Raw genomic sequence first — 23,786 nt, forward strand, 5'->3', positions numbered from 1 at the left:
AACAGTCCTGGCACCCTTGTTTCAGGACTTGGCAGCAGCAGGAGTTGAACTGAGTCCAGCTTTACTCTCTACTGCCTGTTCAGTAAGTTGAGGACAAGGCAGATGATTAAGGAAATGTGGGGAAACTGCTACAGAAGCTTTTGGAAAGATAAGAGACTTTGGTCTCCATGTCTGACAGTCTGGCACTTCTCACTAGCATTGAATTCACATGCAAATCAAAGGCAACATCTACTCCCACAGGAAGCTTTATTAGTGTACAGGCCTGCTTGCAAATCTCCGTACCGATGAAGGTTGTGGGACTGACTTCACTCTCAAATTAATTTCCCTGTCTATCCTCGCTCGAGCGCTGCGCAGCATGGGCAGCCTCAGCAGGGCTCCCACGCTGGCATCCAGCGATGGGCTCCGCGCAGGAGCGGTTGCTGCGTGGGACCAGAGAAGGGGGCAGAGGTATGGCGCTTGTCGGCTCGTATTAAATGGGATGTGCCGGTGTAACGAGGGCAGGTGTCCACCGGGCTTGAACCGACATCAGCAAGTTAATGTCACGAAGGCACTCCGGATGGGCTTGAAATACTTGCATAGAAGAGGAAAGAGGGCTGGTGCTTCCCGTACTGAGCTAGCCATCTTTCTTCTACACATCCCATCATGCGTAAGGTGTGTGGATGACTTTGAAATGGTAGGGCCAGTGCTTTGTCCGAGGCGGGAGGCAGGAAAGGCTGAGCCGGGAAATGCAGAAAGGCAAAGGGACTTGGGATCCCTGGGTTCACAGTACCACCAAGGGCACAGTAGCTACTTGATGCAGATGTTCAGTAAGAACTAGATCTGAGCTATAAACAACCTTCCACATCTTAAACCCAAGCTCATCTGATGCTTAGCTTTTATTGCTGTCAGTTATTTATAAGCAGAAGAGTGAAATCTTGACACTGGGAAATGCCAGTTTCAAGCTGCAATCCCTGAGCTGTCAGCTTGCCACCATCTCACCCGCTCCTGCCCCTCTTTGTTTCTCCCTTTGCTGTTCCTGTCCGCCCCAGCTCCTTGTACCCGTGATGCTCCCTCCAGTCAACTCGTTCGTTGCTCTCATTCTTTTTAATCCTTTACTTCCCGCCCTGCTCCACCCACCGTGCTGGTCCCTCCCTCTCGCCATCACTGGTCCCACCAGATCAAGAGCTAGAAGAAGTGCCAGACGGACATGGGGCAGGGAGGCATGGATGTCACCTCAAGTGGAGAGCCTGTGTGTGCAGGGATGTGGGTGCTGTGCAGGTGGGACTGGAGCAGGGCCAGAGCTCTGGCTTTGCTCCGTCAGAGCCTTGCCATTGTGAGCCCGGCCCCAAGGGCAGAGATCTTCACTGGCGTGGGGTCAACCATGGTAAGGGCTCGTGGTGGCAGCGGCCACCTCGCCGAGCTGCACAGAGCTTCGCGGCCAACTCAAGTAGAAAGCAGGCATTTCTTGCACGGCTACTTGTTCTGGGAATCTTCAAACATTTCTGGCAGCCAATTTTAGTTGTGCAACCTCTCAGCTGCCAGAACGGATAGAATATGATCATATCACATGAAATGCATGCAGGGTCTGCTATAGCAACTGTATTTCAAAGAGACAACACATATGGTGACTGGTTCTTTTTTGGAATAATATCTATAAGTTGATGATGTTTTATTCAAAAAGGCTGTAGCTTGAAAGGTTAGGGATGTTCTGATTGTTTAGTGTATGATTAAAGAAAGGCTTCAGTGTTTTTTTTTGGCCTATTGAATCTAATTACTGGGAACTAAAATGATCATTTGATTGCACATTTACCTGGAATTATTCTTCTGCAGAGCCAGTCTTAATAATATATAATAATATGTTGCGTTTGTACTGTATAGCACTTCTTGTCTGAGCAACTCAGAGTGCTTTACAAGTATTCATTAATTAAATAAGCCATACAACACCCCTGTTAAGTAGGTGAGTATTTGTTGCCCATCCCCTTAAGTCTTGTAGGTTTTATTTCTGCTGCCTCTGCCCACCCTTGAAGATGCTTTAACAGCTAAATAAGCTAATTCAATAAAAATAACATTTTTTTTAACCATACTTAGACTTTCTGCATAAAGGTTTCCTTTGCTGCATTGTATTAATTGGTAGGCTGTAGGGTCTTCTGGTTCTTGACGCTTAACCGACGGTGGGGGTGGTTGTGTGCGTGGGAGCACAGGTGCTCACCTGGCCTGGTGTGTGCCCGTGTCCGGCAGCTCCTCGCACCCCTCGTGGGGACACAGACTGTTTTCGAGATGCTGCGGGTGCGCTGAGCTCTGACCGGCTTGAAATACACAATCTGATTTTATCGTCATTGCACCAAGCACTGTTGGAAATCGCATCCACCCTTAAAGAGTTTTTCTGATCCAGTGGAGACTTGTTATGAAATTTGAAAGGAGGGCTTGTCGCCAGAGTGCGGCAAGGTCTCTCCTCCCCGCTTGCCCTGGCGTGCTGGCCAGCAGCAGTGGTTCTTCAGCCTCCTGGGCTGCCGAATGTCCCTTCGAAAGTAAAAAGATGGGTCTAGGCCATAAAATAACAAGATTTTACTGGGGGGTGGTGGATCTGAGTTTGCAGTTCTTGGTGTCAAACCTTTCCTGCTAGTTCTGTGCTGAGATGAAACACTCTGCAACTTGGAGAAGCAAGTGAAACCCGAAGCGCATCTGACTCCTTAATTGAATAGGTATTAATTAAATCACTCAGAGAGCATACACAGTAGAAGTGTGGAAGGCTTTTTCCCTCCTTCCATGTAGGCATCTTGCAAAGGGACTATTTTTCTTGTTTTACATTAATGAAGTCTTCAGCCTTCCCACTTTTCCACCTACACATGTACTGAACGTCTCCAAGGAGACCAAGAAAGCCCGAGTCCGGCGCTGGTGAATCCTCCGGGAGCAGCAGGCTCAGGTCTCTCCAGTGGAGCCTCAGCTGTGCCACAGCCCATCTTGCAGGCATCAGCCTCATCCTTGTGGTCCCCTGGCTGGGGGGCGGGAGGGAGCCAGGGGAAGGATTTGCTCCTTTTCCTGCTTTCCCCCATATTACGTCTCCTCTTGCTTTCTTTTCCCCACCTGATGGAGAAATCGGTCCTCGCAGAGTGGCTCCAGTGTCCAGGGATGCTTTTCCCTCACTTTGCAGAAAATTTCGCAATAATCCCCCACCACGTGATGCTCTGCTCGTGCCCTTGGGATCGTGTCCCTTGCCCCTCTGTCCCGTAAGGCCATGCTGTCCCTTCACTGCTCTGCCCTGTCCCGTCTGAGTCCCTGCCACTGGTCCGTCAGAAGCTACTCGTGATTTTGGGGGGGGTGAGATGCTGTCCCTGCTTTTCATTGCGTTCACTCCGGATCCTTGCAGCTTCCTCAGCCTTTAGCACGGTAACTCAGGGGACTCGGCATGGCTCCACCTGCCGCTGGCTCTCCTCTTCCTCTCGCCATCGCCTTCCAGAAACTTCCCTGACTTTTTCCAGCACTCAGGAGAGCAGACAGTGATATAGGACTGCCCTCTTCTGTAAACCAGACCTGACCCGCTGGAGAGGAGGAGCATGAAAGCCACTAGCACATGAGCCTGCCCGGTAGCAAAGAGGGGTATGATCCGTGCCAGGCAGTGGATAAAAATAACTGTATGGTGCTCACCTGCGGGATTCCTGCAGTTACTTGAGGTTCCCCACAGGAGCTGAACATCAGCTGCTGCTGGTTTTCTCCATAGTCAACATGGGAAATCCAGCAGTGGGGTATCACCCCATTGCATGCAAGTGCTGAGTTGTTTTTTTTGTGGAAGCTGCTGCTTTCCTCAGTGGAGGCGCTTCGGGAGCGGAGCGGTGCCCCGTGACCAAGGGGTGCCTTGACCCTACGCTGTGCGTGTAGCTCCCCACGCCCTGTCTGCTGTAAACTCAATTTTCACACCTCTTTCCTCGCAGGCTCTCCAAGTGGCACGGCAGCTTCTACTGCAACAGCAGCAGCAACAGCAGCAGCAGCAGCAGCAAGTTAGTGGATTAAAGTCTCCGAAGAGGAATGACAAACAGCCAGCCCTTCAGGTAAGGGGAGCCTGTGTGCCTCCATGGGGCACTGGGGCTTGTAAAAGCTGAATAAATGCATCTTACTTGGGATGGGACCTTCTTCCCGGTGCAGCCCACAGAGCGGCTGTGGTGTGAGGACCAGTGCTGCTGGGTGCTCTTGAAGGTCCCACTCATGGCGTATTTCCAAATCGTGAGCGTGTACTTTTATTAGCATCTGGTAGGGTTGGATCATGACAAAATGGAATAGCTTTTGTTACCGTGTCAGTGTGCATAGGAGATTTGCATTAAGATTTCTGTTTGATTGCTGTTCCATTTGTAGTCTGTGTTCACTCAAACCGTTGATTTGCTGTGTCAAGGATATTGGGAAATACTAGGATATCATATCATCGGTGTGTTTTTTCCCCTTTTATTGTCTGCTGATTTATGGACATCTTCAGAAATAAAATCTAAATATTATCAGGCTTTATGCTGTTATGAATTCAGAAAGCTAAAACCAATACAGCATTCCCAAACAGAAGATGTATGCACACATAAGCGGCTTTGGAGTACATTCTGCTAGTCTTGTGGGATAAATCACAGGAGTTAAAGACAAGAAAGACCTATTAGGTCATGTATCACATTTTCCTTTTTTTTTTTTTTTTTGTTTCTATTCTAGTGTTAGTAATCCCAAGTGGTGGTGGGACCACTCTCATTTTCCTTCGGACAGTTTTCCATAACAAAGCACACGCTCAGGAACTTTCCACTTTAATTCCGTCCTCTTGCTCCAAGTAATACTGCTTGTATAAATACTGAGTCAGTCCCTTGCCTTGCCTCATGTTCACACTCCTCAAACATCTGAGATACTAACATGTACTTGCCAGTTTTGGCAAATTATATGTATCTAGTTCTTTATGTATTTCATGAACTGGCACTTCTAGACCCTTGACCACTTTGCTGGTTTGCTGGTTATTGCTTTTATTATTGCTCTCTTTGCAATTGCAGCGTGTCACTGTATTTTTGATAATAAGTTACTGAATGCAGCAGTTCAGCTGCAGTCACACAAAGCCCTGTAGCTGGGACATTTATCTTATCTCACTCTTCTATATCTGATGCTTCAGCCTCTGTAGCCCCAAATTCTTTCCGGTTTTTTTTGTTTTTCTTGTTGTCATAGCACGTTGTCAAACTCATGTCTGTTTTGCTCTTTCTAATTTTTTTTTTTTAGTTTGATATACTATCACCATGAGTTCCCTGACAGCATTGCTGCTTCTCTTGCCTTTTATATGTGCTTCAGATTATTTTCCTCCGAAAATACGGATCCTAGACTTTTAAAATATGTAGTAGAATATGGAAGGTAAAGTCAACATCACCAAAGGCCTTGACAGTAAAGTGAGAGGACTCAATTCTGCAGTTCTTACCCAAATAAAGCTGACGGGGACTTCAAGGGGAGTTTTGCCTGAGTGAGGAATAGCTATTAGCTGCAACCCTTGGCCCAGTGTGGACAACTTTTAGCTTTCATGTAGTGATTTCATCTTCAAAGCATTTTGCAAATACTAATCTCCAAAACATCCCCAGAAGGAAAGTCTGATAAGTAAGTAGCATTATCCCAGTTCTGGACTGGGAAACTGAGGGAAGCAGGTTAAGTGGCTTGCTTAGGATCACAGAGGGAATTGGGTTTAGAGGTAGGATTAAGATTCATGAGTTCCTGGCTTCCACGCCTGTGCTCAGGCTGCTGGACGACACCTCACACTTTATAGACGAGCTATTATTCTTTTGGAAAGTATGAAGCATTTTGTCATTGGGCAAATATACGTTTTATTGGCAGTGTAGAGCGCCATAATCCAAAGTGTTACATTAATGCTTTCAAAAATATTTTATTTGGTAAATCCATAGCTGATCCATATGCCTTTTAATAGACTCTTCCACTGGGGACATTTTTAATGAGAGATTGTGCTGGCTAGGTCCGGTGTCAGGTACTAAAAGAAGTGCTTTGTTGTGCAGATGTCTTAAGAATAGCTCCAGAGGATGAAATATGACTGTGTTGACCTTTCAGCTGTGAGCTTATTTGTCAGGATTCAAATAAGTTGAAAGGATCAAACCAAACAGTTTCCGTAGTCAGACTGGGAATTGTGTTGCAGAGGTCAACAGTGAAGGCCACATCGTGGATTCCATAACATAGGCAATTGTTGGTACGTATTAAAGTACTAGAGTAGCTCCTGCAGTCAGAGACACAATTAAAATTCTAATTTATTAATGTATACAGAGCGCTGGCCCAGCCTGTCACTCACCGATTCAAATGACTGCCCAGTCTTTTTTTTTTTTTTTCCCCTCCTCACTCCTTCTGCTTTTGCAGTCTTAAACGTACTGGAAGTCCTCTGGAATGTAACAGACCCCGAGCGCATCCCTGCAATGAAAATCTGTTGCTGAAAGGAAATGGTGGTGCTGGGGGTAAAATTTTTGAGTAAAACTGCACCCACGCAAGCACCCACACCCCCTGAAGTGGATGGCGCCGCACTGACAAGGCAATACCCATTGCTGACAGTATGTAGAGTAAATGCCGAGGGTGGTGGAAATGCACCCACTTTTGAAAAGTTTGCTTAAATAATGAACCGAGTCATTTTTGCACTTAGTTCATAAATATAGGTGTCTCATTGGATAGCCACAGTGGTTAGCAGTTACCTGTTTTTTTCCAACAGACAGACTTCTGCATAACAAGAATACCGTAGGTATTGCTTATCTCTGCTGTGCCTGGCGAGGGCACTGGCGAAAAGCTCCCTGACACGAGTGCTGGGGAACTGTGTTGGCATGAAACAGCGGGGAAGGGATGCCGTTCACCCAGGGTGCTGGTTCTCCTTAATAAGGTGCTCCACAGCCCTGCCCGCGCTGGGAGGGGAGGCTGGTGCGGTCCCACACGGGGCTGGAGGAGCTCCCTCCGTCTCGGCCCCAGCACTTCAGCGCTGGCTGGCAGGCTTGGTCATGTAAACCCCACCACCACAAACATGCAGAAAATTAATCTAGTGTATGCTGTGTAGCTAATCTGTTATCACCCCGTGGATAATTTTCTATATTCCTTCTTTATTCGCTGACCAAATAGTCACGGTACTTAAATATAGCCCGGCATCCCGTGGCCGCACTGGGTCACGGTGCCTTCAACAGCGTTTACATGACAGTGGGCTCTAGCGATGTCTTTGGGGTGTCTTGACCTTGATAACTCTGCCTGAAGTAGAGACCTGCTTTTAGCAAATTTTGAGATATTCAGTATATAAGAATTCGGACAGAGGAGTGGAGATGTGCCTGCTGATAGCTGAAAAAAAATAAATCTCCAAATACACGATGACTCACATTTTGAGCCTATCTCACACTGTCGTGCTTTATATTTGGCAGTGACCTCTGGTTTCACAGCCTGATGACACAAACAAAAGAAAATCGAAAGTTAAGGAATGGATTTAGTAACCAGCAGTTGGGAAAAGAATATAAAAAATACCAGCCCCACAAAAATTACTGGAAGTGAAAAAAGGCTAAAGCATGTTTGATAATATATTTGCCATAGACACTGGATTTCCTTGAGTCTGTGAAACAAATAATTTAACAGGCCAGGTATGCTTAGGATTTTGAAAATGTGCACAATTTTCCTGGCCAAGATAAATATATCTTTGTATTAATAGATGTATTGATTACAATTTGCAGCTTTAATTGCTGATGCTCTTAACGATTATTCATTTTGGTTCTTCAAGCATTTTAGTTGCTGGCAAGAGCACACAGATTGGAAACAAATCAAGAGACACATTTTCTCCCAAGAAAGTAAAAGTGCATGTGTGTTTTGGCAATACTAGAAATACAGTTTTTTTTAAAGACGAAAATGTTGTGTGTTGCATTGAGCTGGAAGTTGGATACCGGACTGAGAACAGATTTAGGACATCTAAGTCAGTATCTTGCAATTGAAACCCATCACTTGACTTTTTTATGCGATCAAATGAGATTTGTTGTATGATAGTTAACCTGCGTGTGTTTGGAGAGAAGAAATAATGAAATTACTAGGATGGAAACTTTTGGTTTTGGTTGACAAAACAGAAAATAAATCTTCCCTTTAAGTCACAGCCAAGAAAAGAGTTTGGGTTTGGTTTAGATTTTCGTTGTGAGACTGGGGGAGATTGAGAGGACAGAGCTGTCCTCGCCTTTGCATACCGCTGCTTTTTAAAGCAGCCTTTTGGCTGGGCTTTTGTAGAATTTAATTTGCATGCTGTGTTATCTTAATATTTCTTTCTGGTACCTTGAGAAATAGAAGAGGGCAAGAGGGGGGAAAAAAAAAATGACAGTAGCTTGATTTTGGGGGCAATTATTATTGTTTTTTATGAAATCAGAAATCATTAGCTCGACAATGTAATAAACACTGAAAGGTGAAGGGAAGGGTATTCTCTGTTTCGCTTGGAGCACACAACTACCAGCTTATGTAGTCTCAGGTTTTACACGCAATGTACCTTTTTTACATAGTGGTAAATTTAACAGCTGGTAGAGAAGTTATGTCTCAGCAGATAATTTGGGAGGGGAAATAAATTTGCAAGTGTATTTATTCTATTTGTATCAGTATCTCTCTGTTTCACTTTTAAAGACTCGGGAGTTGATCTGAATTTGTCCTCAGTCAAGCCAATGGGAATTTTGCCTCCAACTCTAGCTGGGTTGAGATTTCAGTTCTGCTGGGTTTAAATAGTTTACCTGTGAAAATTTCACTTGAATCTTTCATTTTTTTTGCTGACTTAGGAAATAAAGCAAAGTTGAGTTTTGCTGGTTTCTACCAAAGGACCCATAGCTCTTTTATTTTTCACCCCTAAGCCCATTCATAGGTGTTAGTCAGTTCTTGGAATATGCCTGCGAAGTGCAAATATCATCCACCCCACAAACAGAACAAAATCTGAGTCAGGTCCTCAAAATTACATGATCAGCTTGAAAATTTTGATACTAAGGGGTTTTATTTTCAGTGAAACCTGTGGGCCTTTTTTTTTGCTGCCCTTTTGTATTTTTTTGAAGCCTTTAGTATTCAATTTTTCCAGCTTTTCAGACTGAGCAGAAAGGTGACAAACCCAGTTGCTTTTCTTGAAAGAAGTCTATGATTGTCCTGTAATTACGTGATTCCGAAAAACCATGGCTTCTAGGAAAATACTGATATATTGGGAGAGCTGGCAGTGTGAGGTACTGTCAGCAAATACGATTCTTCTCATTTTATAGCTGTGTAGAGATGTTAAGTGACTCGCTCAAGGTCAGAGCGCTGCAGATCTTCAGTGGCGTTGAGGTGCGCGGCTCCCGCCGACTTTTGGGAATTTGGTATCTGCACGTTATGAAGTTGGTCCTGAGGGGCTGAGTGGCAAAACTGAATGTAGAAGCCGGGATCCTCATTTCCAGCTCTGTGTCTTGTTAGAGCACCCCAAGTATAATTTCCTAGCAGGTTTTCTGCTTTGACATTAAACATTTAGAGAGTAGTTTTTTGGGTTTTTTTAAAAAGTGGTTTCTGACCAGGTTGGGAGCGGGGCGGTGGGGCTGGCGGTGCCCGAGTCCGGCTGTGCGTTACCCACCTCGAGCAGGGGGAAAACAAATGAAACCTTCCTGACCGGTCAGAAATGTGTAAATTGCTGACAAAATGACACATGTAATTAAGAGTGCTCCTGCCATTTTACCTTGTGGTTTACACCTACAGTGTTGAAAAAAGAGAGTGACTCCCACCTCGCTAATTACCATTATCACTGAAATGGTAGGGTTTGAGTCATTAGTTCCATGTGCATTTAATTAGAGGAAGGCTGAAATTGGATTTAACTTATTACTTTTTCATGGATCACTTTCTTGTCATCACTTCAAATTGGATTGCAGCCCCAGGTAACTAATTATGAGCGCCACAGGATCAAGAGTGAAAAAAAGGTAATTAGGAATAACACGGTTGGACCCTTGCTGGTAGTCCACTTGTGCTTGGGAAGAAAGGAGAGCGGTATTTTGTAGCATTACAGATGAGGGAGTTAAAGGTATGCACTGCTGGTAGGCATCATGGGAGACTGCCCCTCCTATAGCGGTTTGTATGATGTACAGCTGGGCTGAAGATGTTATAGCGACATGGTTCCACAAGCAGCTCCTTAATACTGAGATTAAACTTGTAAAAGCAACAGATCGGTTGTAGGTATGAGGCGTCTCAGCAGCCGGGTAGTCAGGGGTCCGTACGTATGTGATTACCCCGCGCTGCCGAGGCACTCTTGAGCCACGGTACGACGCGGTTTAAGTACGACGACCTAGAATTGATAACAAATTAATGAACGTATTAATGATCCGAAAAGATCGTTCATATCCGACAGGGAGATATATCAATCAGGAGAACAACGGTGAGCTTGATGATGTGTATGTCAGGAATTTAGCTCGCGTTGCTGCCGTGATAAAATCAGGATGTTGCTTCTCTTTTGTTTGCTGGAGGGGTTTCTTTTTGTTTTGCTTTTTGTGGGGAAGGCTTGCTTGGTTGGTTCGTGTGTGTGTGTGTCCCTTTTTTTTTTTTGATCTTGTAGATATTGTTGCCAAGTTCTGCTTTCTTCAGAAAATACTTTAAAACAAATTGTTTTATTTCCATGTGCAGAACAGAGTTCAGAACTGCAAGTAATCAATTTTATTGACACAGTCTGGAAAAAAATGTTGATGAGAGTTCAAGGATGTGAAAAGATTGAAATTTCAAAGTACCCAGCACTGAGTGTAGGAAAATTTCAGAAGCAGTTTCATTAAGCAAAGAAATCTATTGTGTAGGGATCTGTAAGAGGAGAGTCTGCTCTCGGACCTAATGATACTACAAGGAGGTTGCGGCAACTGATTTTTGCCTTTCGAAGAGGAAAAGTTCCTTAATTTCTCATAGCCGTGAATCACAGTTGAAAGGCTAGCACAATTTCCTTAAGTTGTTTAAAATGGCTTTTAATGCTCTGTTAATGTAGGCAAATATTTGTGACTCAGTATTGGGTAAGTGATGCTTGCTCATTATTTCCTGATGCAAGCAAAGCGTAGGAAATTATATGAACACCACGCAGAGATGCTAAATAGACTTGAGTAGCAAAATTCAGTTACGGAAATTAAGTCTTTCTCATTTACTTGACGTTACAAAATAAATCTAGAGATTAAAAGGTATTACCTTTAATACAGAAAAAGAGAATCTCCTTTAATACACCTCAAATTGATTTACAATTTTTGTGCATAATATTCATCTGTGGTTGAAAAGGGGGCACCCTGAGGTCGAGTGATGTAGTGTTTCCATTTTTCCATATGAGTCTTACTGTGTGTGATAAAAGCAAACTCCTTTAGTTTGTCAGTCTGCAGGAATTTCTGATGAAGTGCAGGGGTCACTTTTCTGTCAATTTGAGTAGGCAGCATTTTTGAACTACTGTTTTTCCCCCTCCTCCTCCAAACCGTGGCCCTGATCTGACACACGCGTGCACACACACACACTTAACGGAGCTGCAATCTGCAACTTATTAGTGCTCAGGGCTGGAGCCTGTCCAGTGGTTAGAAAATTTCCTGAAGCCTGGAATAACAGCAGTGGGTGCAAGTGCCATCGAACAGAAGTGACAATGAGGGGCAGTCCGGCCCGCCTGGCCGAGTGCCCGGGCTGGAAAACCAGCTGAGAGAGTCAAACGCAGGAAGATTGACGCGGTGCATCTGGGAAACGCTCGAAAAGTTGGGTTCTTGAAAAAATTACCTTCTGTGATCGTAAGACATCATCTGTTTTCCTACAGAGATTGTTTATAACAGGGTTTTCAAGCACTTGTCAAATAACCAGCAGTGAAGGAAACAGGCTAAAAATCTCTTACCGTTCAGATGAGTCCTGGTGTAGTTGGGAAAAAACAAGCTCTCGTCATGGAGAACCGCAGCTTCCCAAGTCAGAGGGTGCCTGGGAGAAGAAGAAAAGGAAACCGTTAGTCAAAAGCGACCCGGCGAGTACTTGTCGAGCGCGGGATATAGGTTGGGGAAGGTGGTACGCCGGGGCGATGTGCGCAGCGATGTCGTTACGGGAGTCGCGAGGTGAAGTCATACCTAGTAACTGGTTTTTGTGTTGCTTAGCTTTTGTTACTTAGCTGTGATATCATGGGCAAAATATTATAAACATATCATGGCTATAGCTTGCTTGTGTAACAAAAGATCAGGAACTTTTATTAAGTTTGTTTTCCTTGTCATATTGTAAAAATTTATTATGTGTACTGTGTATATTAGAAACAGATTTGGGTAATTCTGTCTAAATGAAGTCATCCCAGCTATTTCCAGACTGTCTGTTTTTGGTTGTGAATAATTTTCATACATCAGATGGTTGTCATATTTAGTAGCTCTCTACATTTTAAATAGGACATATCCCATTTTGAACTTCCACGGACTTTAGCTGCCTCTAATATTTAAGGCTATTTTGTTGTGGGAATATTTTAAAGTTCTGCCTATGGCAGGGCAGAGCTGGACCGCTGCCGGAGGAGTCCCTCGCCTTTCTGCATCAAAATAACAGATTTCTAACTGCAGTAGTGCTTGTGGCTTTCAGCAGCACGCGCTGGGAAGAGCCTGCCAGATACCTATTTCAGCTTGTCCCTTTGTGTTCACACTTTGCAACAAATATGTTAAAAAAACACTAAAGAAAAAGTCCTATGTATCAAAAAATCTCCGATAAAATCTTCTCTCAAAGAACGCATGCTTTTTTTTTCTTTTAACAGAAGTGTGAAAGGAGTTAATGTTTAAATGTTTAATGTTTAAATTTAGATCATATACACATCTACATAGCAGCTAAGTTACTGTGACTTTTTTATTTTTTTTAATCCTCAAGGCAATGTTTCTTTAGTCAGCGTGGGGAAGCTCTGGCGTCCCTCGTGCACCGACCCACTGGAGGAATCTGCAGCGATGATCACAGAGCAAGCAGAATTTTGCCCTAAAACCGTCAACTTTGCCAGAAATACTTGAGTTACAGCAATTTGTTTAAAAAGAAAGGAAAAAAAAAAGGCAGGAGGGAACGAGAGGAGGCATTTTGATCTAGCTTCCTTGAGCGGAGGAGAGCAGCTGTTTGCCTCATGTGTTTAAATCTCTAGAGCTAATATTGAAGTTTCAGGGCAACAAGTGCAACATAACAGAATAAGGAGAAACTAAACCCAGGGAAACAATTGGAAATGCCGCTTGGATGTGGCTTTGGAGCTCGACAGTTTTGCAGCTGTGTCGTCAGGTTGGCAAAATATTTTGTGGTGTGTGCAAAGGAAAGGCTGTTGCGTTGCTGAAATGTTTTTATTTTCCCGATAAGTGTAATCTGCCTTTTATAAGTGACTGATCTATTTAAGGTGTAACATTAATGGCGCATAATCTCAAGTCATTGAAAGCCTAGAAAATTAAAGTAGACTGAAGGCACAAGAAAGAAATGTACTTTGTGTCAGGATGAAGTTCAGTGAAGCATGGAGAAGATGGAAGAGATTATTAAATAAACTTTGAGGGGAGATGGAAAAGGCACCAAAATCTCTAATTTTGAAAGGAATTAGTTTACTTGATTATATGCAACTGTATCACACTCAGGAAAGTATAAGACAAATGAAAGCAAAACAAAATTTAATTGAGCTATTATTTTGCAGACTTTGGCTCCGTTTCAGACAGCCTAATCAAATTGCGCTTTGCTCAAATAACTAATGTTAAATGCAGTCTACCAGCAGATGTTTAAACAGAGCCTAATTAGAAAATCTACATCCTGGATTTAGCGTATCTAGCTGAAAAAGTTTTGAAATCGTATTTTGAAGCGAGGTGAGAAGATGACGGGAGGACCTCAGGTGGCGAAGGGTGTCAGAGAGTGGCGCAAGGAGGCAGCTGTGCCCGTGCCGGAGCCGCCGAGGTCGCCGATGCCGTACCTTGGTACTGTTTGCCCCTCAGAAAATCGTCCTCCATCGCGTTACGTCGTGGGAGTCGTGTTGCAGCTCCATAGCTCGTGCCACGTGCCAGCGTGCATCGCATACATACTGCGGGGGAGCACCCTGGTGGAGGGCTTTTAAAGCGGTATATATGATTATCAAATCGCAACGCTTTCTTGCCAGTTCTGTCACTGTGGCATACATTTTTAAGCGGTATGGCTTCAAGTAGTATTTTGCCATGTTTTATTATCCTGTGTGGCACATCTCAATTTCGAACCTTTTACAACACATCTGTGCAGCCGCGTGGACTTCTGACGGGTGACAGCACTGGGTTCAATAGCTCGGGCCAGATTTGTCCTGGGTTTAAGGGACAGCCGTCCAGGAAGTATGCTGGAATCAAGGGATCCTGGATGGGTTTAGTTTCTTCTGATGTTTTAGTTTACCTCTGATGTTATTTTTCAAATCAGTTCTACACCAAAGTCACTCCAGTAGAACCAGCTTGAATAGTTCCGGTTCGCACGACGACAGCGATCATGCCCGCTGTGATTTCTTGGTAGGATGTTTGGTTTTGTGCACTTTGATTCTCATCAAAACTTTGGGCCGAAGTGGTTCATGGTTTGTGTCTGGGGCCTTCAGCAGGGTTGGTTTCTGTTGTGCAGGCACCGTACACATTTGCTGTGGAAAATTTTTATCCCGAGACTACGTTGTCCTAGCGAATGGAATTTTGTGCATTCAGACAACTTTTGGGAGAAACTGTGTTTTTTATCTATACAGTCATGAAGCAAAAGACAAAAATCAGAAGCACTTGTGAAAATTGTCCCATCTTTCATTGGGGGGGGGGAATCAATAGAAGTGTTTTGGCTAACTCTTAATAGCTTGGATAAACATCCAAAGCAAACCTGTTGGGAAATGCCAACCGCCAGCCTAGCCCATTGGTTCATAAACACAAAGCAAATTTAGTAATTTTAATCTTGTTGGGTTTGCTTGCAAGAATAGATGCAGAAAGACCTGTTTATTGATGATCTGTCACTGCTGCATTATTAATTGATGAACCTCCCAGCTCCATCCCAATGTGAGCTGCGTTTGGACCAAAGTGGCAACCTGTCGCCCAAAGCCAGGTTGTAACTCATGCCTCTTTTCTTGTGGCCTTCTTCATGGGATGGTTACTTAGGGATAAGAGTAAGATGCAACTCCATGAGCAACCTGTAAAGTCTAAAGGTCTGTCCACTGTTATCTCAAGGCAGTGGCTCCACAAGTTATTGCTGGTGTTGTATGGCCAATGGGGAGCAGCCAATCTGAGTGTAAAAAAAATAACGATGCAAATATATATATATTTTATTTTTCCCCAAAATTTACCAATTGGAACCCTACAAAAGACAAATCACATTTTATGAGTTGTAAACAGCAGGACAGATATTTCAGGAGAACTGCAGAGAGCTGTAATTTTGTGAATGTGCACAAATTACTTGGAAAACAAATATTCCTCTGCCTACACAGCTGTATTCATAGCCATGGACCAGAATGCCTTTTGCATGATGCTCATGCCTGGTTCTATGGAATATAATAATGCTCAAATGAAGAAAATGTGATTTAAAAGCAAAGTCAGAAGTAATACTTGCTGTGAAAACCTGTATTACTGGCTGAGGTGTTGGCATGGGAAGGGATAAGCCAGTTCAGGAAAAATGAGAACTAACCAAGGCATTTATTCGTACTCAGATCAAGAGCTGGATGCTCAAACTTCTGTAGTAGAGATGAATGTGCCTGTACCAGAGGTGCCAAATGCTGTCTGTGCTGTCCTACAGGGTGAATGGTAAGTTGGGTTTGGTAGTCAGAGGGGTCTGCAGGGCTGCGTCGGGTCGCTCGTGGGGAGCAGGGCAGCGGTGAGGGGCGGGGGCTGCCGCAGCTCCATGGGGGCTGTGGGCCAGCCTTTTGCCCGGCCCTTTTTTTCCGGGTTATCTGTGCTCAGGTGGATTTGCGGAACACAACCAAGCTGTCGTTCACGTCATTTAACTGCACGCTGGTGTTTCCTTCTGTTTGTCCTCTTACTGTGTGATAAGGAGTTTATACAGGAAAGTAGAATAGGAAGATATATATAATAATGACAGAAGGCAAAGAAAATCCCCAAAAGTAAAAACAAGGCCAAGCAAGGAGTAAAGCACAAGTTGGCAAGAGCCAAAGGCTTTGCATTGATTTTACTTTTAACTTTTGTGTTTATTCAAAGGCTGTGGATAGAGGTTAACTTCCTTTGCTCAATATTTATTGTTACGTTACTTGTCTTAAACTGGAACAATGAGTACTTTGTTGATTGGGTTAAAAGATTGTCCCATTTTATTCGGTCTCCTGCATCTCTCTTTGTATCTGCAGGTTTTAAGCAGTTTATTTTAATTTCAGATTTCCAACCCTCCGTCATGAATCACTGCTGTGCCACCGGCAGCAACACTTGAGGGACTATTGTTCGTCTTTTCGAAGTGGTGGGAGCGCACAGCAGAGCCATTAGCTTCTCTGAAACCTGACCTTTCTTGGTGATATTATACCTTGCAGATTCGGAGCAGGATAAACATTTTAAAGGAGAGGGGAAGTATCAGATAGGTTATTTTTCATCAGAAGAGGTTGTAGAAATATTCTGTGCAAAAATTAAAAATAGGAGGGAAAAAAGCCATAATGGCAATGGTTACCTTTTTGTTTGACAGCTGTCAAAGATGCTACCCAAATCAATCAACAGGAGAGTGAATGCCGCCTCCCTGTTAACCACGCTGACCCTTGAGCTGACAGTTGAGCAGAAAATCAGTAAAGTCACAGTGTAGTGAATGATGACTGTGCTGATTTCACCCTAATTTAGTGATGGCAGTGATTTCGGTGCTGTTAGGAATGGGCCCAAAGAGCCGTCCTGGCCAGGCTCGCAGGCTACAGTGTTTGGGAATTGCCCCCAAAGTATTGGGGATTTCTCTCTGGAATAGGAGCATTATTCTAATGCAGAACGTAGTTAAGATATTTTTAAATCATCCGCAACTGGCACTACAAGGGAAGGTACGTTTATGACTTCCATCACTGGTATTCTTTACTTGGGCTTGTTGCTTGGAAAGTGTGCTCATTGTGAGTCCTTCACTCAGCTGTGTCTACCCAGAAGAAAAACAAACCCATTTCTTCTGGGAGAGCCCAGCAGCTGAGACATCGGAGTAGCAGGGCCAGCTGCAAAATTGTGGTGTTGTTCTGTTGCTAATTCTGCAGAAGTGAGCAGAGGGGACCACCCTGTCTTAAAAAAAAAAAAAAAGAAAGAAAAACAAAACCAAAATTTAAAAAAAACACTTTCAGTTTGTAACTTTGATTTTGCTGGAAAAAAGCAAACTGAAAAAAAAAAAAAAAAAGCAGCCTTATTCCTTGCACAGGATGCTGTAATAATTACTGGGGCAGTTTTTCCATCCCTGGCTGCTTTTGCCTCACACCTGTAGGAGGCCCGTTTGTGTGCTTCTGTGCTTCGCCACCAAAGTACTTTTATTTGAAAACACGAGGAAATTCAATTTCCTAACACGCCTCTCAAGTCAGGGCAGTTAGGGCAATAGAAGAGTTGCAAATGGCTCACGTGTGAACAGTTTCGGATGGAGCTCTTCGTACGGGGCTGTGCTGGGGTGCGGGAGAGGGAAGATAATGGTAAATGTTCTTGTGGGGCTCTGATTGACAGCTTATTGTCTGCAGGCAGTTCAGTAAAGAATAGGAGATGAGTTACGTGTAGGGATCTGGCAGGCTGCAGGCTCTCCTGATGGCAGCCGCTGCACCGAGCAAAGCACCCGGAGCTCCCAAACCGGCGCTGGGCAGGGGTGCCCGCGGCACCCCCCTTCTCGAGGCACCCCAAAAGGGACACCCCTAGGGCGGTTCAGGACGTGCGTGAGATGAGGCTGTGTCTCGTTTGCTGCTGCTTGGTCATCTGGGGTGCCCGGAGCGGTCTCGCCCCTGTGGCCGGCGGGTTGGGGTGACCCCGGTTTGTGTGTTCGTGCCGTGTGCTTCCGACCCGTTGATGGGGGGGGACAGCGGGGACGTCCCACAGCGCTGGTGGGTGCCCATGGTCCACAAGCAGCACAAGAGCAGGCAATAGATTGCGTTCGGTAGATTTGCTACGCGAGGTCTCTGTGGTAGTTTCACAGTGTCATGAGGTCTGGGGCCAGTTACGTGTGTTTTAAAGTTTTCCTTATCCCGCCTTTTTCTCTGGAGTGATGCATGCCCTCCGGTCCAAGTGCCCGTGAGAAGCCACCGGTGAGCGGTTCAATGTTACAGAACTGCACGTGCTAAAGATAGAAATTTTAAAAACAAATACTCCTCCCCCAAAATCTCACTGTCTATATTTTTTTTATTTCCTTGCTTATGTGCATTTAAAAAAAAAAAAAAAAAATCCCAGCCTTGCATTGTTAGTGTAGGCTTCTGAGCCAGATTGTACTACAGAGCACACTGATGTGTCTTCCCCTGAGGTATGGAAAGATCTATGTGTGCTAAGCAGGTGTTTTCGTTTGTTTAATTGGAGCTGAGTTTAGCACAATATTACAGATAAATGAATTACACATGTTCAGTAATTCATAGAAAGTGATGGTTGTTTTGCTTAGGCACTTGTCTTCACATCCAGGATCGCAGAGATAGTGTGCTGGCAAACGTGGCCAAAGGTCTTTTAAAAACAAAAAATGGAGTGTACATGAGGAGAGCCTGACGTCTCGTTGCGAAAAGAGCAATAACTATTTTGTCTTTATTTGAATCGTAACATTTTAAATTTAAATAGTATCCTGTTTTGACAAACTACAAAACCACAGGTCTGAAAAAGACGTGCACGAGGCCCGCGTCGGTAGTCGGTAGCATCTCTGGGCAGGAAGCTTTGGGGTGACACAGACTGGTGACGGCACCGGGGATGGAGAGACCCGCGAGCCATGCGGAGGGCTCCGGAGCTTCTCCAGCGTGCTGCAGCCAGAGCAGCCGGTTACATGCACGTTGCTTGGCACGAAGACGGCTGGTCTGCTGCTGCCAGTGTTTTTTATTTATTATTAGTCACTTTTTCTGTCTCTTTTTTTTTTTTTTTTTTTAACCTGGCTTCTCTGGCTCAGGGTGCCATCCCCTTTGCAGAGGTGCTGTGGAGCATGAGTGCCCCCAGCCCCCCCCACCGCTGACAGGTCTGGCGGCAGCGGGACAGGACCTGTGGATCCCGGCGAAGCCTCGGGTGATGTGCTTGGCCCCGCTCTGCTGGCCAAGGAGCACCGGGAGAGCGCCCACGAGGCAGCTCAGAGGTGCTGCCTTTCAAAGGATGAGCAAAACCGGTCGCTTCTTACAGCTTCCCTCCTGGTTTTGAGTAGTCCCAGCCTTCGGCCAGCTTCCAAATGGATAATTACATTCAACTTACCCAAATTTCCTCTGCAGATTCAATTGTAAACTATTTTCTCGCTCTCTCCTGCCAGTGTTGTATGTAACTGTGCTGCGCAGCGTTAAACAACTGTCACGCGCAGCTCCAGAGCCTGTTGAGTTTTAGGCACAGAAAGTAAAAGGTTGTATCAGAACTTGCGCTGAACTTTAGAGAAAGTATTGTTTGTGCCTTTTCGGTTCATGAAGTACTTTGGAGCAAGCTTTTGGATTAAAGGTGTGCTTGGTGCCTAAGTCTCTGTTGTTAGCAGACGGTGCCAGCACTTGAGGCTGATTGTGGAAAGTGACTTTATTCAGAGACGTCCTCTCTCACGGATGTGCTCACCTTCAACCCTTCTGAGAATTGAAATTAAGGCTGTTTAGCTGCGTTCCTCATTCATCTGGGAATTTGTTAATGCATCACCTATAGAACTACTGTGTATGTTCCTTCCCTCCTCCCGGCAATGGCTTCCCATCGGCCTCCTGCCAGGTCGCTCCCCTCCATGGGCTACAACAGGAGGGTCTTGTATGTAAGAGCTACGCTGATAGATAAAACCAGTAGCCCTTACCCACAAGGGTACCCATGTAAAGCTGTGCCTAGCAAAGCCTGCAGCCTAGGATGTGATCCAGGCAGCAGGGCTTTCTAAAGGAAGCCAAAGGCATGTGGGGAAGCAGTGTGTGATCTGGGAAGTGCTCCTGCATCCTCCAGGTTAAATGGAGCCACCACAGTAAATCACAGTTGAAAGTGAGTTGGAAGCTTTTAAAACTGTTACTTGTTGGAGCCTTTTCCTGCTGCACGTGCCGGGATGGGCTTGTTCTGCAGGAGGCTCCTGGGAATTAATGTGCGTCCAAACTCAGCAGCAATCTTGGAAGGTTTGTGGTGGTGTAATCTATAAACTTTTAATTATAATATAGCTGAGTAAATAGCTTGAAATCTCTTTAAACTCTTTGTTCACGAATGTATGTCAAAAAGTGCCCATCCCACATGCACATCCACCCACCCTTTTCCTTCCTTCCTTCCTTGTTTTACACCCACTTCCAGCAAGGCTGTGGCTCGTGGCATCCTTCCTTGTGCCGGGAGCCGTGGCCGGAGCTCCCCGCGGGGCTGGCCCGGCCAGGGGCTCAGCTGGCCCACTGAGCCGCCCCGCTCCGCCGTCCTCCCGGCATGTGGCCGGTGTCAGAGGATGGTGCAGAAGCTCTTGGCTGCGTCTGGGTTTCCCACCTGATGTGCAACCCATTTGGGAGGCTGATTCTGCAGCTTCAAACAGTTTTAATGAGATGCAAATTGTTTGTGATGCTGCCTTATTAAATGTATTGTAATTTTAAAATCATTTGCCTGTTAATTGTGTTTAAATAGCTGCCACTTAGACAAGCAGAAAGTTTCCGGAGAGATAAATTGTTTTTTCTCTTTACTATGCTTGAAAGCAGCCCCGATGACCTCCCTGGGCCGCTTTGATACGGCACTTTCCAAATGGAAGCGTGCCCTGGCCGCGCTCGCCTCCTGCTCCTCACCCTTTTCCCCCGAAGAAGAAATGCTCACCCTGTTACCTGTCTTCTGTGAAACCACAGTCCCCTAAGGAGGTCATACAGCGGAGTGGCTGGCGAGGTTTAGCGTGGGGATAGCTTATTTGCCCCTCTGTTCAGCCAAGTCGGATCAGCCTAGGTCGGATTTTGGGGCATGTGTGATGCAGATGCTGCCGCCCCCATGCAGGATCCCGGAGATTTGGGGGACGCTTACGTCTTTGTGGCCCTTTGAAATTCCCAGCCTATTTTTATGTCGGTGTATGTGTGCCGGGCCGCTGAGGCAAGGTCGCCCATCCTCAGCACCTTCAAGGCTCTGTCTTCTGCTTGTTGAAATAAATGGCAATGTTTCTCCTGGCTCCGGCTGAGCAATGTGAGGTCCCTCCTGACCTCAGTTCAGCTTGGTTTAGAGCTAATTTTGATCCTACATTGTTGGTAGCTTTGGCATGGAGCAAGCTACACGGTATCATTTGTATTTTATTTGTATTTGAAATACCGTCCTGGAAAATGAAAAATAAGTTTCCGTATCGGTTCGTTCCTCCTTCTTCCATCGGCCGGAGGACCCCACCCTGCCAGCGCGCCTAACTCTTCTTTTCGTGTTCAGCGCCGACCCTCCTGTCGATTCTGCCTCATTTTTCCAGTGACGTTTCGTATGCCCTTTGTTTTCTCTTTGCATCTCAGTTGTGCGGCAGGATCAGTAATAACGGTTAATAATTAGCAGTTCAATAGCACTCTTCACCTTCAAAGCAATTTTAGGCATTAAATCACTGCAGCTCTGCTGGCAATATTACAATATTGACTTGTTACTTCACCAGTGTCACAGAGGCAGCAAGAGCTGCATTTTTATGGAGGCCAAAATGGGGTCATTTTTTTTAGAGCACAAAATTGGCAAAAAATAAAATTTTCTCCTAAGCTGACACTTTGTTTGCCAAATTTCAGCATAGAGCCAATTTTTAAAGCTGAGTAATAAACACCTGAAAAGTTCTGGTTTATAATGGCAGTGCTGAAAAGCCATTAAATGAATGGCTCCACTATAACACAAGAAAACCCTCTTAAACTGTCGAAAAACCTGTAAAAGCTGGACCGAGGCTTAGCGAACGCCAGCTTCGCCTTTGAGCCTGGAGCTGTGAGGTGCAAAGTGAACCTGCAGGGACTGGTAGGGGAGATCATTAAGGGTTTCCCAGCTCTGTGATGGGGAAATGGTCCTTTCCCAGCGATTTGGTGGGGCTATATGAGCATCCTGTCGCAGGTGAGCATCTCTCCAGGTCTCTCCAGCCCCTGGGGAGAGGGAAGGCCAGGAGGAGCAATAGGGATGGAGCTCCAGGGAGTAGAGAGCAGAATTAGGGACAAGAGGGAAAGCCTGGAGCAAAGGAGGAGTCGAGGGACGCAAGGCAGCAGGGGGATTTGGGAGGGAACGGCGTGGGGATGGCGGGAGGGAGCGGCACGTCGGGATGCAGGGCCGGCAGCCTGTGCAGCAGCAAGCGTGGCTCTGGGGGGCACACGCGTGGTCCGCGGTGACCTGGAGGGAGACGTGACCAGCAAGATGGCAAGAAGCCTTGAAGAAGCCCTGCTTGACTTGTTTTCCCTGGGCCCGAAGGGCGTATTTCTGCACAGATTTTCAAGGAAGCGAGGGCAGCTCCACTTTCTTCTGCCTGCGACCTGCGGCTCTCTGGCATGCGCGGCTGCAAACGCCGCATCCCGGACGAGCGTGGTACGTGCAGATGGCCAAGAGCAAGGTATCGGAAACCACCTCCCTAAGGCAGCACACAGCCCGTGGCCAGCTCAGACCCTTTCCCCTTCCCAGCACAGGGGCTGCTGGCGGAGCGTGCTGCCGAGAAGCCCGAGCCGCAAGAGCAGCGTAGTAAAATAGCAAATTGACCAGTAAAAGAAATCAGTAAATGAAGGGAACAGCTATTAATGTGCCAAGCCAAGATTGGTAATTATACCCTAGGACTTTTCCAAACTAATACATGTTAAAGGTGTAAACCTATTAAAGGAGAGATTTTTCTGTACAGGGAACTTATGTAGATAGAAGGATTTACACTGTATTTTATTCTTGTATTATAAGGTATAACGAACATTTGAGCAAATCCAGTCATTCCTATTATTACAATATCATACGTTTTTCATACCATTTTATGCAGTTCTTAAAAAACTTTGGCACTAATTCTCTTTATATTGTTAGGAATTTTCTTTTAAAAACAGAATTCTTTTTCTCAAATAGTTAATTAGATTTTGAACTTCAAATACAGTACTTTTTTTTTTTCCCTTTCCCAAGAATAGGGGTGTTAGATCCATTGTGCTGGCCAAATTACAGTTTGGATAGTTACATTCTCTCTGCTTAATCACCCTGCAGTTTCATTCCAGTGAAGGATTTGGTGCCTCAGGTGTCCTGAATTCCTCCAGAGCTCTGTATGGCGAAGCTGCTGCCACATCCACCCCAGAAGTGGCTGCGTGTAACGGCAGAGAATTGTCACCTCCTTCCAGAGCATAAATAAATCTCACTCGCAGAGACAAATTTTTGTAGTATTCCTCCGTTGTTACAGTTTGCAGTGAGTTTCTGCTTTTCCAACCCAAGCAGCCCTGCCCCAAGTCTTTAGGCAGGGAACTGAGGGATTTTTCTTGCTACAGCAAGGCAAATTTGTTTTAAGGGTCCCAGATAATTTCTTTGATTTGCTTGTTCACCCTTTGCCATGACAGGCACAGCGAGCAAGCGGGTCCCGGCTGCCCCACCGCATCCCCTCCTGGCTCGCAGTCCAGCTACACCTCAGCATCATCTTTTTTCTTACGGCTCAGAGAGGAGAAAAGGATTGGGATAAGCGGCAGCCGGATTTGGATGGGAAACATCCGTGGGTCATAACCCTTGTGTGCAGGCAGGAGCACAGGGAGGGAAAGCAGGAGGGGAGGACCCTTGTCTTTGAGTTCAGTTCAAGCCCTGTTTATTTGGGAAGAAGTGATGGATCGCAGCATTGCGCTGTGAAGGGCCGGAGTGGAAGTACAAACGAAAACCCCAAAGCACACAGCGAGCCCTGCTTAGTGCCGC

At 45.4% G+C, this 23,786-nt stretch overlaps 1 protein-coding gene across 1 annotated transcript in view; it reads left to right on the forward strand.

Moving 5' to 3' along the window:
- Positions 1-23,786, forward strand: part of FOXP1 (forkhead box P1) — a gene marked incomplete at its 5' end in the record, with an annotated part of 164,421 nt that overhangs the window by 50,995 nt on the left and 89,640 nt on the right. The window contains one exon of the mRNA XM_082004482.1: positions 3,909-4,025. Within this exon, the coding sequence (XP_081860608.1) occupies positions 3,909-4,025 (117 nt within the window). The remainder of the gene's footprint in view (positions 1-3,908; positions 4,026-23,786) is intronic.

This window comes from Phaethon aethereus (assembly GCF_964289735.1).
Source record: "Phaethon aethereus genome assembly, chromosome: 11".
Classification (NCBI taxonomy): domain Eukaryota; kingdom Metazoa; phylum Chordata; class Aves; order Phaethontiformes; family Phaethontidae; genus Phaethon; species Phaethon aethereus.